The sequence below is a fragment of the Oryctolagus cuniculus genome, chromosome 11 (assembly GCF_051225735.1).
Source record: "Oryctolagus cuniculus isolate XC-2025 breed Fujian yellow rabbit chromosome 11, ASM5122573v1, whole genome shotgun sequence".
NCBI classification, from domain to species: Eukaryota; Metazoa; Chordata; class Mammalia; order Lagomorpha; family Leporidae; genus Oryctolagus; species Oryctolagus cuniculus.
This window is the reverse complement of record NC_142877.1, coordinates 103,204,378-103,220,412: the sequence shown is the minus strand read 5'-3', so window position 1 is coordinate 103,220,412 and position 16,035 is coordinate 103,204,378. Positions and strand designations below refer to the sequence as shown.

The 16,035-nt window shown below is 40.7% G+C and overlaps 2 protein-coding genes across 8 annotated transcripts in view; one reads left to right on the top strand and one right to left on the bottom strand.

Moving 5' to 3' along the window:
- The window catches only part of SCYL2 (SCY1 like pseudokinase 2), a 68,814-nt gene extending 65,874 nt beyond the window's left edge, over positions 1-2,940 (bottom strand). Inside the window, exon 1 of one of the 2 annotated variants that reach the window (XM_051846573.3) lies at positions 2,676-2,940. The gene's annotated coding sequence lies outside the window, so the exon portion shown is untranslated. The remainder of the gene's footprint in view (positions 1-2,675) is intronic. The other variant, XM_051846576.3, reaches the window with a different exon arrangement.
- The window catches only part of DEPDC4 (DEP domain containing 4), a 30,723-nt gene continuing 17,590 nt past the window's right edge, over positions 2,903-16,035 (top strand). For 2 of the 6 annotated variants that reach the window (XM_008256940.5, XM_089308851.1), the window contains exons 1-4: positions 2,903-3,153; positions 4,954-5,365; positions 6,958-7,106; positions 14,950-15,136. In XM_008256940.5, coding sequence (XP_008255162.1) covers positions 3,030-3,153; positions 4,954-5,365; positions 6,958-7,106; positions 14,950-15,136 — 872 coding nt within the window. In that variant the 5' untranslated portion in view covers positions 2,903-3,029. Of the gene's footprint in view, positions 3,154-3,462; positions 3,530-4,953; positions 5,366-6,957; positions 7,107-14,949; positions 15,137-16,035 lie in introns of those variants that run through there. The other 4 variants (XM_008256941.5, XM_017342051.4, XM_070052750.2 and 1 more) reach the window with 4 other exon arrangements.

The following is a 16,035-nucleotide window of genomic DNA, read 5'->3' as shown; positions in this document are numbered from 1 at the left end:
TAGCAAGAGGCTGGAACCCGGAGAAGAGCCAGGACTTGAACTCAGGCACCCTGATATAGGATGTGAGTGTCACAGCAGCATCATAACTGCAAGCCAAATGCCCAGTCCCTACAGTTTTTCTTATGGAAAGAATGAAATCTGTAATACAATGTGTGAAAACAAGCTCATAAAATACCAAATTACTGTCGAAGACAATGATTTTCAGACTCTCATGAACATCTAACTAAACTTGCTAATTTGTTAAACTGTACAGATTCCTGTACACTATGTCAAACATTTGGAATCAGAATTTTTGAAGGTGTAGTTAGGGCATTTGCACATTGAGTAAACACCTACAGGTGACTTTGATGCAGAGCCAAGTGTGAGAAGTGTTAGAGGGTTAAGCACATAATCTTCAGTGGCAAGGAAACCAAATTTCAAATGTCAATTCTGATACTTAATAGGGCTGGGACCAACAATGAGGCTCCCTAACACTATTTTCTAATTTATAAAAAGGGAGAAAAGCCACCTATACCTCAAGTAATTGTTGTGAGGATTGACAATGATGATGCATGTAAAATGCTTAGTACAATTCCTGGCATATTTAGTAAGTGTTCAGTGAATTCATTCATTGAATATTCAGTAATCACTTAGATGGTATAGACGAGGAACATCTTATTAATTTATTAAGAATTAATAAATATTACAACTCTGCAATGGTGTCATGAGAATCAAGGGAACCTATTCTAATCAGGAAAGTCTCCCCTGAGATGCACTGAATGATGAATTGGTATTGGATAAAAAAGGAAAGGAAGAGGATTTCCATGCTCTTGGAGATATTCAGGAAGTATCATAACCAAAAGAAATCATACACCTGAAGCTGAGAACACAAAAGAGGACAGGGCAGCAAGAGAAAGGAAGTGTAAGGAATCACCTCGGCCCAGAGGTTAGAAAGGCAATCAGGAGCCAACCTTACAGGAGCCACCTTGTAAGGCACATTAAGGATTTAGGTTTGTCGTAAAAAGAAGCCACTGAAGGATTTTAAACACAAAAACGACGTGTTTAGATTTGCATTGTGAAAAGGCTACTCAGCCTGGTGTGGAACAAACACTGTAGAAACCACAGAAGATGCAGTAGACTATCATCAGGAGGCTACTAGAGGAGTACACATGAGACACGGTGGTAACTGGAACTAGAGAACCAGTGCTGAAGAAGAGTACACAGACCTAACAGGCAAAATCAACAGGACCTCATGAGAGACTGAGAATGACCATGAGAAAGGAACTACCAAACTCCAACTCCTAGAGAGATGGGGATGCTACTCAATGAGTAACAACACAATAAAAGGACCTGTTTCTTCCCATGGTGTGGAGGATGTTAGATCATGAATTTCAAATACATTAGTATGAGTAGTTATTCACAATTATAGGATTAATTTGTCCAGAAAAATTCCATTGTACGGAAGCACACTGTGCCTGTATTTATTTTGCTGTGGTGTTTACGGATGTTAGAGACAAAACAATAGGTTTTTGCATTTGGGTAAAGAAGGTCTTAACAGAATGAAGGTGCTTATCTTCCATTAGGTTCCTTTCCTTTACAAAGTCCCCCAAAAGCATCTCTAGGGTACTATAATGTTGACTCAAGAAATAATTTTTATATAAGCCATTACATTTTTGAAAAATATTTATACGAAAAAATGACAGGAAGCCAAACCAAAAAGCAAACAATGCCTGCAAGGCCCCTCACTAGACAGGCTCACGTTTTACAATGGCAGACTGGTTTATAGCATTTTCATTTCAAACCATTGGCTTCCCAGAACTAACACATGCTACTTAGAAAACTTCTTACTCATGGAATCCATTTTTTTTTTAAAGCATCACCGTACAAATAATTCCTGAATTTGACCTACATAATACTAGTTGGCAACTTACAATTAAATCACTACTTGGCATAACACTTTTAAGTCGCTTGAGTCTGGAGTCTCACCAAGTCTGTTACAGGGGTAGCACTGACAATATTGGTCCCCCGGATCACTGACCACAGGTATACGTTCAGCTGGATCCCCAGAAGTTCTTCCAAGCTCCTACGCTCTAAACCTTCCTCCATCCGTTCTCTCTCGCTTAGCAAACACAGGAGTGCAGGAGCCACCGACGGGGTTTCCAGTCTTAGCAAAACATCTGCCCCACCCACCTCACACACAATAACCTTCCCTTCCAGAACTACAGCTGCTGTCAGGGAAGGAGGCTGGAGGGAGGGCCCGGCTGGAGACCCAGGTTACCGGAGCCAGATCTCAGAACTGAGGGGAGCTGTCTCACCCAGCCCCAGGGCAGTGTCCAGTTTCCCAAAAGGGTACCGAGATCTCCACTACGGAAACCCGAGCTCCGGAACCCGCGTCGGGGATTCTCCCTCGGACAGACGACTCCAGTCCCAGGTCTCCCTACTCCTCCAGGCCTCTTTCAGGGGCACTCGGTCCTCTCGGATCCGCTCCCCTAGGATCGCCGTTTCCCCCGCCCGGCTTCGCGCGGCCCGCCCGGCCCGCAGCCTGCACACCGTCACCAGGCAACAGTGGCCAGCCCGGGCGGCCCCCTGAGGCCTACGCCAGGCGCGGGTCCTTCCCCGTTCCCTCCTCGCCAGTGTTGAGAGCCAGGGGAGAGCGCGGCCTCGAGACAGACCGCTCGGAGCTAGTGGCCACTCACCTCTTTCCTCTCTCCTGGGAGGGGCGGTGCTGGGGCTCGGTCCCCCCGCCCCCCTAAAAGCCACCTGCCTGTCCCCGCTCAGCCTCCGCGACTGGCCGCTGTCGCCGGCTTACTCCATAGCCTCTGCTACCCCCGCGGCCGCAAAGGCTGGAGCTGGAGGAGGAAAGGGGGAGGGGAGGGGAGGGACTGGGGAGGAAGAGTAAGGGAGGGGGAAGAAGACAGAAAGACCTGCCGGCCAGGGCATGACGTCACTTCCGGCTGTTTCGGAAGGGGCGGGACCCGAGCTTTTCTCCGCCCCTTTAGTCAGGTGGAGGCGGGACTAGGGGCTTGGACAGCCTCCGGCGCCTACGCTTAATGGCGGTTCTTTTGACTCCTCGGTTCCGCCACCTTGGCAGCCAGAATGAGCTTGCGGGTACAGGCCGGAGCGGTCGGAGTTCCGTTGTCCCTAGAGGTGGCTCCTGCCGGAAAAGGAAGACAGGTAGCCTAGATCCTAGCCCAGTGGACAGTGAAGGCCCGGGGTGGGGGGCGGCTAAGGGGAGCGGGCGGTGTGGACTCTGCTCCGCGCTCCGGGACCACGCCCCTTTCCTGCCCGTGCCACCTGCCCGCCCGGGCTCCGGACATCGGACGCTGGGCTCCGGGTTTTCGGGGGTTACTCTCGTGATGAAGTGCCCTTGGAAAGTCCGGGCTAGCGTGTTTTTCAAACGAACTTGCATGCGAAGCACCTGGGGACCTTATTAAAAATGCAGGTTCTGATTCAGGAGGAGTGTTTGCCTTTCTGCGTTTCTAGATGACGTCCGTGCCGTTGTTCCCCAGGCTACGCTTAGCGACAAGGGCATCTAGCTTCCTTGTTTGATGTAAGTGGCGAGGGAGTTTGTTCGCAGAACATACATACCTGTCTCCACCTCTCAGCCTCCCGCCCCCATCGAAATCTCCCCACTTCTGCTGCACTCCCACCACCCAACCCACCCCTCTGTGTCCTCACTGTCCGCTGTGTCTGGGGCTAAGATTTCTAAGATGGACAGTTTCAGTTACAAAAGGATTTTTTGAGGTTGATAGACTTTTATTTCTGTCACTTTGTTATAAATAGCAGGCTATTATGTAAAATCACGCATCGAAGTTATGTCCAGTTATCCATTGCCAAGGGAGGGGAAAACTTAAATTCTTTGATTATATGGACCAAAATATTTAGAAGCAACATTCTAGATAATTCAGTTTTTCCCCTTGTAATTCCTAAAAATTAAAAATTTACTGGGATGAGGGAATGGGAGTGACTGCTAATTTAGGGGGGCTTTCTGAAGTGGAATGTTCTAGAATTACATAACAATAATTGCACAACTTTGTGAATGTACTAAAAATACTGAATTTAATGGTGAAGTTTATGGTGCGTGAATTATAGCTCAATGAAAACGCTTTACTGTCTGCAATTAAATTTTTAAAAAGAGAACATTCGTATATGCACATTATACAGGTCCAAAATCATGGAATAAAGAGTGAGCATCCTCTTTTACCATCACCATTGCAAACCTACTTCAGAAAAGTTACTGAAGTTTATCCTCCCAGATCTCTCTATTTATTTATATATAGGTTGCCAATTAATTTCTATCTAAATAGGATTATAGTATTGAATTGTTATTTTCAGCATGTTGGTTGTTTTAATTTTTATTTTTCAGAAGTTCTTTTCCCTTCTCAATGTGAGTCTTCCATGCTATAAGCATCACTTGATTTCATTCATTTTAATACCATAGTAAGACTATACCATTATTTATTTAACTATTCCATATGGAATAGGCATTTTGATTGTTTCTATTTTTCCTTATTTTTCATTAAAGTTTTTGTCTTATCAAGAACAGCTGACATGTGATTGGTTTTATTCAGTGTGTACCCAGATCTCTTTGATCAGGCAGGCAAAAAGAAAACAGAAAAAGAGCGCATTGAAGCCACAGCTCTGTAGTGATCAATTGAAATGTATTTGTGTTCCTTTTAAACGTGTTCTGAATACTCTTCAAAATTAAGTATAGCTAGTAGTTAATCATGTAATGTTACAGGTATATATATTCACATACTAATATATTTTGCATCAATTAAGCAAGTTCCTAGAAATATATGCAAATTTTATAAACATAATGAATTACATAAATTGGGAAATAAAACTTAAGAAATATGTTAGCAGCAGATATACCATCAAAAAAGCATAAGGTTGTCTAATCTGAAAAGTTTACATAGCTTTGTGTAATCTAAATTTGTTAGAAGCATATATTTATTACATATATTTTTTCAGGTTGCTCTGGTCCTTTTCAAGCTACTCAGCTGTGGGATGGTATTGTTCACTCCCTTCAGACCCAAGTGGAAATAAAAAGGAGGAGACATCATTTACGAACATACAAAGACTGTTTTACTGGTTCTGATGCTGTTGATGTAGTATTAAGTCATCTTATGCAAAATGTGTGCCGAAGTAGCAATGACCTCTCTCGTCTTAAAGGAGTTCATCTTTGCCAACTTCTAATGAATCATAAAGTGTTTGAACCGGTAGGAATGAAGCTATTCAAAACTGAAAAGGAACTGGAATTTGAAGATTCCAACAATAGTCTCTACAGGTTTCTAGGCAATAAATCATCTAATGTTTTTTGCAAAAGAAAAAAGGATGCTGAGAATGAGCTGATTGGTGAAATAAAAGCAAAAAATCCTTTAAGGTTAGTATTAATGAAAATGTTGTAATATATTGTGTTTAGACTGTGGAAAAACTATATTCATTGAACCAAATGTGAATATTATTCTACCAGTTTTTTCAAAGTCAGCTTTTTAAAAGCTGTGTATAAATTAATCCACTTTTTCATTTGCTCTAAATCTGTTACAGAGAACATTGTCACAAAATTTTTCAAAATTTATACCAGGAAAAACTTTATATCCTCTGAAGAATTGATAGGCTTTCAAATTTTGAAAGTTGACTTAGCCAGTATAGTAAAAGGCCCGTGTCATGGCACAGTGGGTTAAGTTGCAGCCTACAATACTGGCATCCCTCGTCAGAATGCTGGTTCAAGTTCTGGCTTCTCTACTTCCCATCTAGCTCCCTGCATTATAATATGCCTGGGAAAGTAGCAAAAAATGGCACAAGTACCTGGGCTCCTGCTACTTACTTGGGAGACCTGGATGGAGTTCCTGGCTTCTGGCTACAGGCTAGCCCAGACCTGGCTATTGCAGCCATTTTGGGAGTGAAGCAAATGATAGAAGATCTCTTTCTCTGCATCTTACCTCTCTCTTTGTCACTCTGCCTTTCAAATAAATGAAATACACCTTTTTTTTTTTTTTTTTTTTGACAGGCAGAGTGGACAGTGAGAGAGAGACAGAGAGAAAGGTCTTCCTTTTGCTGTTGGTTCACCTTCCAATGGCCGCCACAGCCGGCGCATCGTGCTGCTCCGAAGCCAGGAGCCAGGTGCTTCTCCTGGCCTCCCATGCGGGTGCAGGGCCCAAGCACTTGGGCCATCCTCTAATGCACTCCCTGGCCACAGCAGAGAGCTGGCCTGGAAGAGGGGCAACCGGGACAGAATCCGGCGCCCGACCGGGACTAGAACCCGGTGTGCCAGTGCTGCAAGGTGGAGGATTAGCCTAGTGAGCCGCGGCGCCGGCCCAATACACCTTTTTAAAAAGGTAAAGGAATCTGTGGAAACTCAGAGGAAAATTTTTCTACTGGATCACAGTAATTATGTTAACCTTAGAATTAGCATGTATTTAGAATCCTAGTTTATCCTCTTTCGGTTATAGTCTATTCATTTGTTACTTATATCTCCTATTGTAAGGTGTCAGAAATCCTTTTTGGAGAGAAGAAATGTATGAATAAATTTTAGGCCGGCGCCGCGGCTCACTAGGCTAATCCTCCGCCTAGCGGCGCCGGCACACCGGGTTCTAGTCCCGGTCGGGGCGCCGGATTCTGTCCCGGTTGCCCCTCTTCCAGGCCAGCCCTCTGCTGTGGCCAGGGAGTGCAGTGGAGGATGGCCCAGGTGCTTGGGCCCTGCACCCCATGGGAGACCAGGAAAAGCACCTGGCTCCTGGCTCCTGCCATCGGATCAGCGTGGTGCGCCGGCCGCAGCGCGCCGGCCGCGGCGGCCATTGGAGGGTGAACCAACGGCAAAGGAAGACCTTTCTCTCTGTCTCTCTCTCTCACTGTCCACTCTGCCTGTCAAAAAAAAAAAAAAAAAAAAAAAAAAAATTTTAATGGATTTGTTATAATGCATATTTGAAATTTTGGACTTGTGCATAATGAAAAAGCTTACATATTATTTTTTAGCAGATCAGAAGATGAAATGATTTCTAATCCTCTAGCACATGGGCTCTGTGGAGAAAGAACTGAGGAACTTATTCATACAATGAGTGGGAATCTGCATTTACCTCCAAATATCATTATTAATGAACCCATTCTCCAGCTTTCGAAAGAAGGTAATCTCAGTTCGCATTATTATTTTGAGAACTTTGTAATGAAGAGCTGACTTTTTTTTTTTTTAAAGTAAACATGTTCAGAGCAATTTCAGGTTCATAGCAAAATGTAGCAGAAAGTAGAGTTCTCATACCCCTGCCCACTAGTACAAAGCCTCTCTAATTATCAACATCATGCACCAGAGTGATATCTACAAGGGCACTTCAAAAAGTTTGTAGAAAATGAAATTAAATGATAAGTTTGTTTTGGTACAAAAAAGTTTGAAATCCATGCATATGAGGTATCTTCAAGAATTCTGTTCAGGAGAAATACATATGAAAACACTATGGATGGACTGCATATTTTTTGCACCAAAGTAAACTTGTCTTTTAATTCTGTTGTTTCCAAACTTTTTGAAGTACTTCCTTCTGTTAATTAATTAATGAACCTACACTGACACATCCTTAGTAACCAAAGCCCATAGTTTGCACTAGGACCCACTTTTCGTGTTGTATATTCTGAGTTTGGAAAAATGCATGATGACATGTATCTTACAGAATACTTTCGCAGCCCTAAAAATCCTTTAAACTTCATCCATTCATTCCTCCCTTCCTTCTACCTTGGCAACCACTAATATTTTTACTGGTTGCAAGAACTGTTTAGCTGTGATAAACACATGTGTATGTTGTGTTGACTCTCAGCTTCTCGTCCCTGTGAGAGCTTCCTTCTAGATAGCGGTTACACCAGTCAAGACAGGTGAAGCAACATAGATCCAATAATAGTTGTAATGACCATGACCAAATTAATTGGAGGTGTTATAATCTATACTGTCAGAGAAAACACGCAGACTCAGTGCCAGTCTCTATAATTTGTAATCCAAGAAATCTTATGAATATCTCTTGTCAGTTGTATAAATTCATCCCAAACATCTCCCTGCTCTTTCTCTTTCTCAAACATATTAGCTAGACTACCTATTGTTTCACTCCTCTTTATTGTTCAATTCGTCTACTTGATGACAGTCCCATAGTCAGTTCTATTAGGATGCATATACATACAGTTCATCAGTGGTTCCATGGTTTACTGCCATTGGTTAATGTTTTGCACACTGGAGGGTCATGGTTTATCAGCAATAGTTAAGATAGGTGTGAGAGGGGAAATAAAAGTTAGCCAAAGAAAGGGTGTAGAATGAGAAGGGAACTAGAAGACAACTCTGAGGAAAACTAGAATTTGGAGCACAAGCAGAAAATGAGCCAACAAAAGTATGTTATTCATCTATTACAAGGAAAAAATAACTTTTCCCATTATTTCTCCTTGGAAACACAGAAATTCCTAAGTATAGATGAATGCAATTCATCAGAAATGTACTAATGAGAATAATTTTCACTTATTGGCTTTTCTCTATGTTAAACAATTTGTTAGGCATTTTATATTTGTTATCTATAATCTCACAGTGGGCCTATAAAGTGAGGGATTAAACTCATATTTTGCAGTTGGAGAAACTGAGAATTAGAAGGCTCACATTTTAAAAGAATAAAAAGATACAGGATGGAAAGAATGTTGGCACTTTTATGTAATTTTTTGGTTTTTAACTTATTTGTGAGACAGGGTGAGGGAGAAAGCGAGCTCCCATTCATTGGTTAATTCTCCAAATGTCTAGAACAGCTAAGGCTGAGTTGGAGCCATATCCAGAAGCCAAGAATATAATCCAGATCTCTCCCACATGGGTGGCAGGTAGCAGTAACCTAACTACTTGAGCATCACTGTTGCCGCCTCCCACAGTCTGTATTGCTATGAATCTATTGTCAGGAGCCAGAGGCAGGCTATCATCTTCTTCTTCTTTTTTTTTTTTTTTTTTTTTTTTTTTTTTTTTTTTTTTTTAAGATTGATTTGTTAGGCAGAGTGACACAGGGAGGGAGAGACAGAGAGAAAGAGGAGAGAGATCAGTCTCCCAATCCTGGTTGGCCACAATGGCTGGGGCTGAGCCAGGTGGAAACCAGGGACCAGGAGCTGCATCTCGGTCTCCCACAAGGGCTGCAGGGTCCTTACCACTCGGGCCATTAGCACGGAGCTGGATCAGAAGTGGAGCAGCTGGGCCAGGAACAAGTGACCATATGAGATGCTGGCATCACAAGCGGCTTAACCCATCGCACAACGATGCCAGCACCAAGGGATGTGGGTATCTTAACTTCTGTAAAACCTTCAAATAGCTCCGTAAGTTTTGTTTTAAAAAAGAATGGCAGCTCCCTACTCTTGTCCTCTCACCCATTTCCTCTTCCTCAGAGATAGCCATTTACAACTCACATCTCGAAATAGCATGTTTACATTACTACTTCATGATTTTGCAATTTTAGGCACATCTACTTTCCACAAATGAAGATGGGGTTTGAGCTTCTTTCCTTCCTTTTTTCGATCTCAGAAACACTTTTCCATCCCCTTCATTTTCCAAGTATAATTAGAAGATTAATGAGAGGAATAAGCTATGTTTATGCAATTTTGGCCAAAAATTATATTCAAAGATAATATATGTGTGAACACTATATACTGACAATTTCAACATAAAATTGTTAAATAGAATTACTGCAATTGATGTTTTAAAGTGCTGTGTGACTATAGTAAATGCAAAATGAGTTAAAGATGATTAAAAATGATGATTATGTGAATGCCCAGTTGAAAATTTTTTTTAAAGATTTATTTTATTTATTTGAAAGGCAGTTGCAGAGAGAGAGAGAGAGAGAGAGAGACAGAGAAAGAGAGAAAGAGAAAGTCTTCCATCTACTGGTTCACTCCCCAAATGGCCACAACAGCTGGAGCAGGGCTGGTCCAAAGCTAGAAACCGGGAGCTTCTTCTAGGTCTCCCACATGGGTGCAGGGGCCCAAACACTTGGGCCATCCTCTGCTGTATTCCCAGGCACATTAGCAAGAAGCTGGATTGGAAGTGAAGCAGGCAGGACTTGAACTGGCGCCCATGTGGGATGCCAGTGATGCAGGCAGCGGCTTAACTTGTTATGCCACAACAGCAGCCCCTAAAATTATTTTTTAACTTGGTTAAAATTTCTTTTTTTTTTAAGATCTATTTATTTGAAATTCAGAGTTACACAGAAAGAGAAGCAGAGGCAAAGAGAGAGAGAGGTCTTCCATCCGCTGGTTCACTCCCTAGTTGGCCACAAGGGCTGGAGCTGCACCATTCCAAAGCCAGGAGCCAGGAGCTTCTTCTGGGTCTCCCATGCAGGTGCAGGGGCCCAAGGACTTGGGCCATCCTGTACTGCTTTCCCAGGCCACAGCAGAGAGCTGGATCGGAAGTGGAGCAGTTTGGACTTGAACTGGTGCCCACATGGGATGCTGGCACTGCAGGTGGCAGCTTTACCTGCTACATCATGGGAGATAATTTTTTTGTTTATGTCTCTAAAAATTTTTTTATGCTAGCCTCTTATTTTATTGACAGTTGGAATCCTAGGTTGCAAATTTCCCAAGAATTTTTAAGGTATTTCACGACTGTCTTTTGGCTTCTCGTGTTGATGTTTCTAAAGCCATCTCTCTTTTTTAAAAGATTTGTTTATTTGAAAGACAGAGTTACATATAGAGGGAGAGAGACAGAGATACAGATCTTCTATCTACTGGTTCACTTCCCAAATAGCTGCAATGACCAGGGTTTGTTCAGGCTGAAGTCAGGAGCTCTATTCGGATTTCCCATATGGGTGGCAGAGGCCCAAGCACTTGGGCCATCTTTCACTGCTTTCCTGGGGAACGCTAGCAGGAAACAGGATTGGAAGTAGAGCAGTTAATATGTACAGGCAGTGCTTAACTTGCTGCCTTGAAAGCCATTCTGATTAATCATTCTTCATATCCGATTGTTCCATCTCTACCCCTGACATTTACAGGATTTTTTTTTTCTCCCAAGCTTTCAGAAATTCTAAACTACTGTACTTGAAGTGAATTTGTTTTCATTCACTGGGCTTATTTCAATCTAGAAATTTTCTTGGATTATTTCCTTGATAATCTTACTGATTTCCTTCCAACTTTATTTTCTTCTTTCTAATTTTAATCTCTTATTCGGATACTGTACCTTCTTAACTAGTCTCTAATTTTCATATATTTTTTCTCTTATTATCCATCCTTTTGTTACTTTGGTTTTACTACAAGGAGGTTTCTTCAAATTTATCCTCCAGCCTTCCTATTAATAACTAAAAGCTCATTTTATGTTCTTAGAATTTCCTTTTTCATGGCATTCTGTTCTTGTTTCATGGTTGCTGTTTTGGTTACCTCTATAACCCTGGTACCTAGACCAGTGACCAACACAAAATAATCCTCAAAAAATATTTATCAAATGAATGAATGAATATTCTGTCTTGGTGCTCTTGCAGATGAGTGTTTTCCCCCCTGCTTTTTGATTAACTCATATCTATTTATATTAATTGGTAACTTGATAAAATTTTTCTTCAGTATTTTCATAAGTGGCTATCCTTGCCTTCTTAGTGTGTAACTGCTTGTGGCTCACTATTTGTTGTGTTGTTTTTGTAGTACCTAGTTCAATGCCCTTCCCAAAGAAGGGTATAGAACAAATGTAGGCCATTTGTTTGACTAGAGACTATTTGTGATCTTAAGTCTTTACCAAAATATGTTAATTCTTTAGGAAGCAGGCAGATCAGAAAGTCATTAAGTATTCAATTATCAGACACAGAGGAAAAAACTATATATAATGAAATTTTTTCTTGAAATATGTTGCCCATTGAGGTTTTATTTTTCTTTTATCACTTAACATAGAAATATAAGTGGGAAGTCAATTTTTACTGTAGCAAAAACAACAGGACAATTGCAGCTGACACTAAGTTTCACTGTATGCAATAGAGTTGGTAGTGATGGGGTTTATGGTGAACTGTAACTGACTTGCCAATATAGAGGGAGTTGCCTTAATTTTACTTCAGCTGATTTGGGCCAGGTATTAATTTAGGCCCAGTGCTGAGAGATTTTATGATTTTTAATAGACAATTGAAACCCAGAATTTTATGTGAAATCTCCAATTTTTAGTTTTTTTTTAAAAAGATGTTTTATTTATTTGAAAGTCGGAGTTACACACAGAGAGAAGGAGAGGTAGAGGCAGAGAGAGAGAGAGGTCTTCCATCTGCTGGTTCACTCCCCAATTGGCCACAACAGCTGTGCTGATCCAAAACCAGGAGCCAGGAACCAGGAGTTTCTTCCGGGTCTCCCACACAGGTACAGGGACCCAAGGAATTGGGCCATCTTTTACTGCTTTCCCAGACCACAACAGAGAGCGGGATTGGAAGTGGAGTAGCCAGGACTTGAACCCGTGCTCATATGCGATGCCAGCACTGCAGGCAGTGGCTTTACCTGCTACGTCACAGTGCTGGCCCCACAAGTTAGTTTTTTAAAAGTACTTTATAACTGGGGTGGGTGTTTGGCTTTATGGTTAAAATACCAGTTGCATTGTCACATCCCATATCAAAGGGCCTGGTTTAAGCCCTGGCTCCTCTGCTTCTTGCTAATGCATATCCTAGGAGGTAGCAGATGATAGCTCAAGTATTTGTGTCCCTGCCACCCCCACATGGGAGACCTGGATTGAGTTCTGGGCTCCTGGATTCAGTCTGACCCAGTCATAGCTGTTATGGGCATTTGGAGAATTAATTAACAGATGAAATATGTCTCTGTTTCTCTCCCTTTCAAATAATAAGTAAAGATAAATAAACAAAAACAATCCAAGTACTTTATAACCAAACAAATTCTGACAATGGATCAAGTTTAGTCCATAGGGCACTTATTTGAGAGCTCTGCAATAGATTTACCATAGCTTTTGCTTTTGTAATTTTTTGAATTAAAAGAGAAAATAACTTAGTATATACTAAATTGATCTTCTGTATATAAAGATAATTGAAAATGAATCGATGTGAATGGAATGGGAGAGGGAGTGGGAGATGGGATGGTTGTGGGTGGGAGGGAGGTTATGGAGGGGAAAAACCGCTATAATCCAAAAGTTGTACTTTGGAAATTTATATTTATTAAATAAAAGTTTTAAAAAAGAGAAAGTAAAACATTGACCATGATCTGATTGTTAGTGTGATTCAGAATTTAATTAATAACAGAAATGATCAGAAAACCAAGTTAAAATTAACTTAATACTATATTTTAATTTTAAAACAATACTAGTTATCTGCATTTTCTTAAATAGAAAGTAATTAGTATTTTCTTACTCTCTCAGCTATGTAAAATAACTTGTGTGACTAGTAGTATTTTGTATTTGGAAATAACCTAAGGGTAGCTTTAAAGTCTAGATGATAACACTATTTAATCAAGATACCCAAAAAATAAAGTCAATATTGCTCATGGAGTTAACTGTAAAACTAGTTCTCAAACAGTTTTTTTGTATGTGTGTGCAAATTGTTAAAATTTTTAAACAAGATAAGAGTCGGAGAACTCAGAGGGCTTCCATAGCCTTGGAAACTCATGACTGGAGCATAGGGAGATTACTGATGCCATAGACAGGAGTGTCAATTGGTAAAGTCAACAACAGGAGTCACTGTGCACTTACTCCTCATGTAGGATCTCTATCCTTAATGTGCTGTACATTGAGATTTAATGCTATAACGAGTACTCAAACAATATATTTCACTTTGTGTTTCTATGGGGGTGCAAACTGTTGAAATCCTTACTTAATGCATACTAAACTGATCCTCTGTAAAAAAAAAAAAAAGAAAAAAAAGAAAAAAAAAAAAAAAGAAATTATCAATTCCCAACTTGACTCTCACTGGGATTAAACATGACAATAGGTCTGCTCTGATTTCATCATCATCTAAAAAAATCATCTATTATTTTTCACTTTATGTTTCTGTGTGGGAGCAAACTGTTGAAATCCATACTTAATGTATACTAAGCTGATCTTCTGTATATTAAGATAATCGAAAATGAATCATGATGTGAAGGGAAGGGGAGAGGGAGTGGGAAAGGGGAGGGTTGTGGGTGGGAGGGACGGTATGGGGGGGAAGCCATTGTAATCCATAAGTCGTACTTTGGAAAATTATATGCATTAAATAAAAGTTTAAAAAAAAATTTTTTATTTAGTATAGAGTTGGCCTTCTGTGTACAAAATTAATTGAAAATGAATCTTAATGGAGACTGGGACTGGCAAAGGGAGAGGGAGGAGGAGGAGGGGTGGGAGTGTGGGTGGAAGGGCTGATATGCTGGGAAGAGTAACTATATTCCTAATAATACAAACTATACAAAATACAAAAAAAAATATAGTTACAAAAGTAACTATATTCCTAATAATACAAACTTAATTACTTAAAAAATAAATAATAAAGTTAATTGCAGACAAAAAAAAAGGTTTTAAAAATATTGCTCATAACCCTGAAAAATTGCAATAGAGAAAATTTAAATTATCTTATCATTAAATTAATCTATTATATTACTATTAAATAGGTTTAGTTTTGTGTTTAGAAATGGAAAAATTTTGGAGCCGGCGCAGTGGCGCACTAGGTTAATCCTCCGCCTGCGGCACCGGCATCCCATATGGGCGCCGGGTTCTAGTCCCAGTTGCTCCTCTTCCAGTCCAGCTCTCTGCTGTGGCCCAGGAAGGCAGGGGAGGATGGCCCAGGTGCTTGGGCCCCTGCACCCACATGGGAGACCAGGAAGAAGCACCTGGCTCCTGGGTTCGGATGGGCATAGTTCTGGCCGTGGTGGCCATTTGGGGGGTGAACCAACGGAAGGAAGACCTTTCTCTCTGCCTCTCTCCCTCACTGTCTAACTCTCTCTGTCAAATAAATAAAAAAAATAAAAATAAAAGAAATGGAAAAATTGTATAATATTGTTGAATATGTATATGTGTTATCAATCTTGACTGTTTTTCTTTCTAAGCTGTGGAAGATATTTGGAAACAACAAACATTGTTATGTATTCTCCAACTGATTCATCTTCCATTCTTGGAAAATATTTTAGAACCTCCAATTAAAGCACAAAATCTTCAATTAAGTAAGGAGGAAGATCTGGTTATCTCTAACACTTGCCTGGACAGAGAGCTTATTCCAAGCTTATGTCTAACTGAGTAAGTGACCATTTTAATTGTCAAATAATTTATAACTAAAGAAGTCTTTCATTTTTTTGTCCTGGATATGAGAACATGAGAACATGCTCATATTATAAGCTGACACCATCTCTGTTTTACAGATTAATCACTGTGAATTTGATCTAACAAAGAAACTCATTGGTTATAGTCTACAAGAAGATCATTGGAAATTAGAGTGATTTTATTTATGTGAATTCATTTATATGTCAATTGTCCTTTTCCTGTATGATACAATTATATCATTTCCATTTTATGACTGTAAAATAATATAACAATTACAGTTTCTACATGTTTATTTATTCCTGCTATAAAAGAATCCATTGTCTAGTAAGGGAGACATACATGAGAGAAACCCTCTCATAAAAACAGCCTCATTTGTGGATGGGAGATTCAAGGAATCCCTGATCTATGACTTGAATGAGCTTTCCTTTGCTTTGAATCCAAATGCGAAGGTATTTGTCATCTTGAACAAAGCAGCTGCTTGGAAGTATAGGCATAAGACTGAGTAGTGTTATGTTCCAGCAGAGAGAACTGGTATAATGCTTTCAACCCATTTGGACCAAAAAAGAGAAGAACGTCAGACTCCAAGGCTGAGGACCAAAAAGCTTCAGATCCTGAAAGAGTTGAGTGATCAGTGAGACCTCTGGACCCACTTAGATTGTCCAGTGTGGTCCTGTTTGCACAGGGCAGGTTCCCCTTATTCACATTTGGCCCAAAAAGCTCAAAGGTCTGAGTTTTCCCTGCACTTGAGTCAGAGCTATTATTGGGACCTCAGAAAAGGAACAGGATTTTTTTCAGGCGCTGCTAAACTGACAGCAGCCAGTCTGCCTTTATAAGCCTCCAGGCAGAAAGGGCGGATTGGGAGAGAAAAGCAGTCT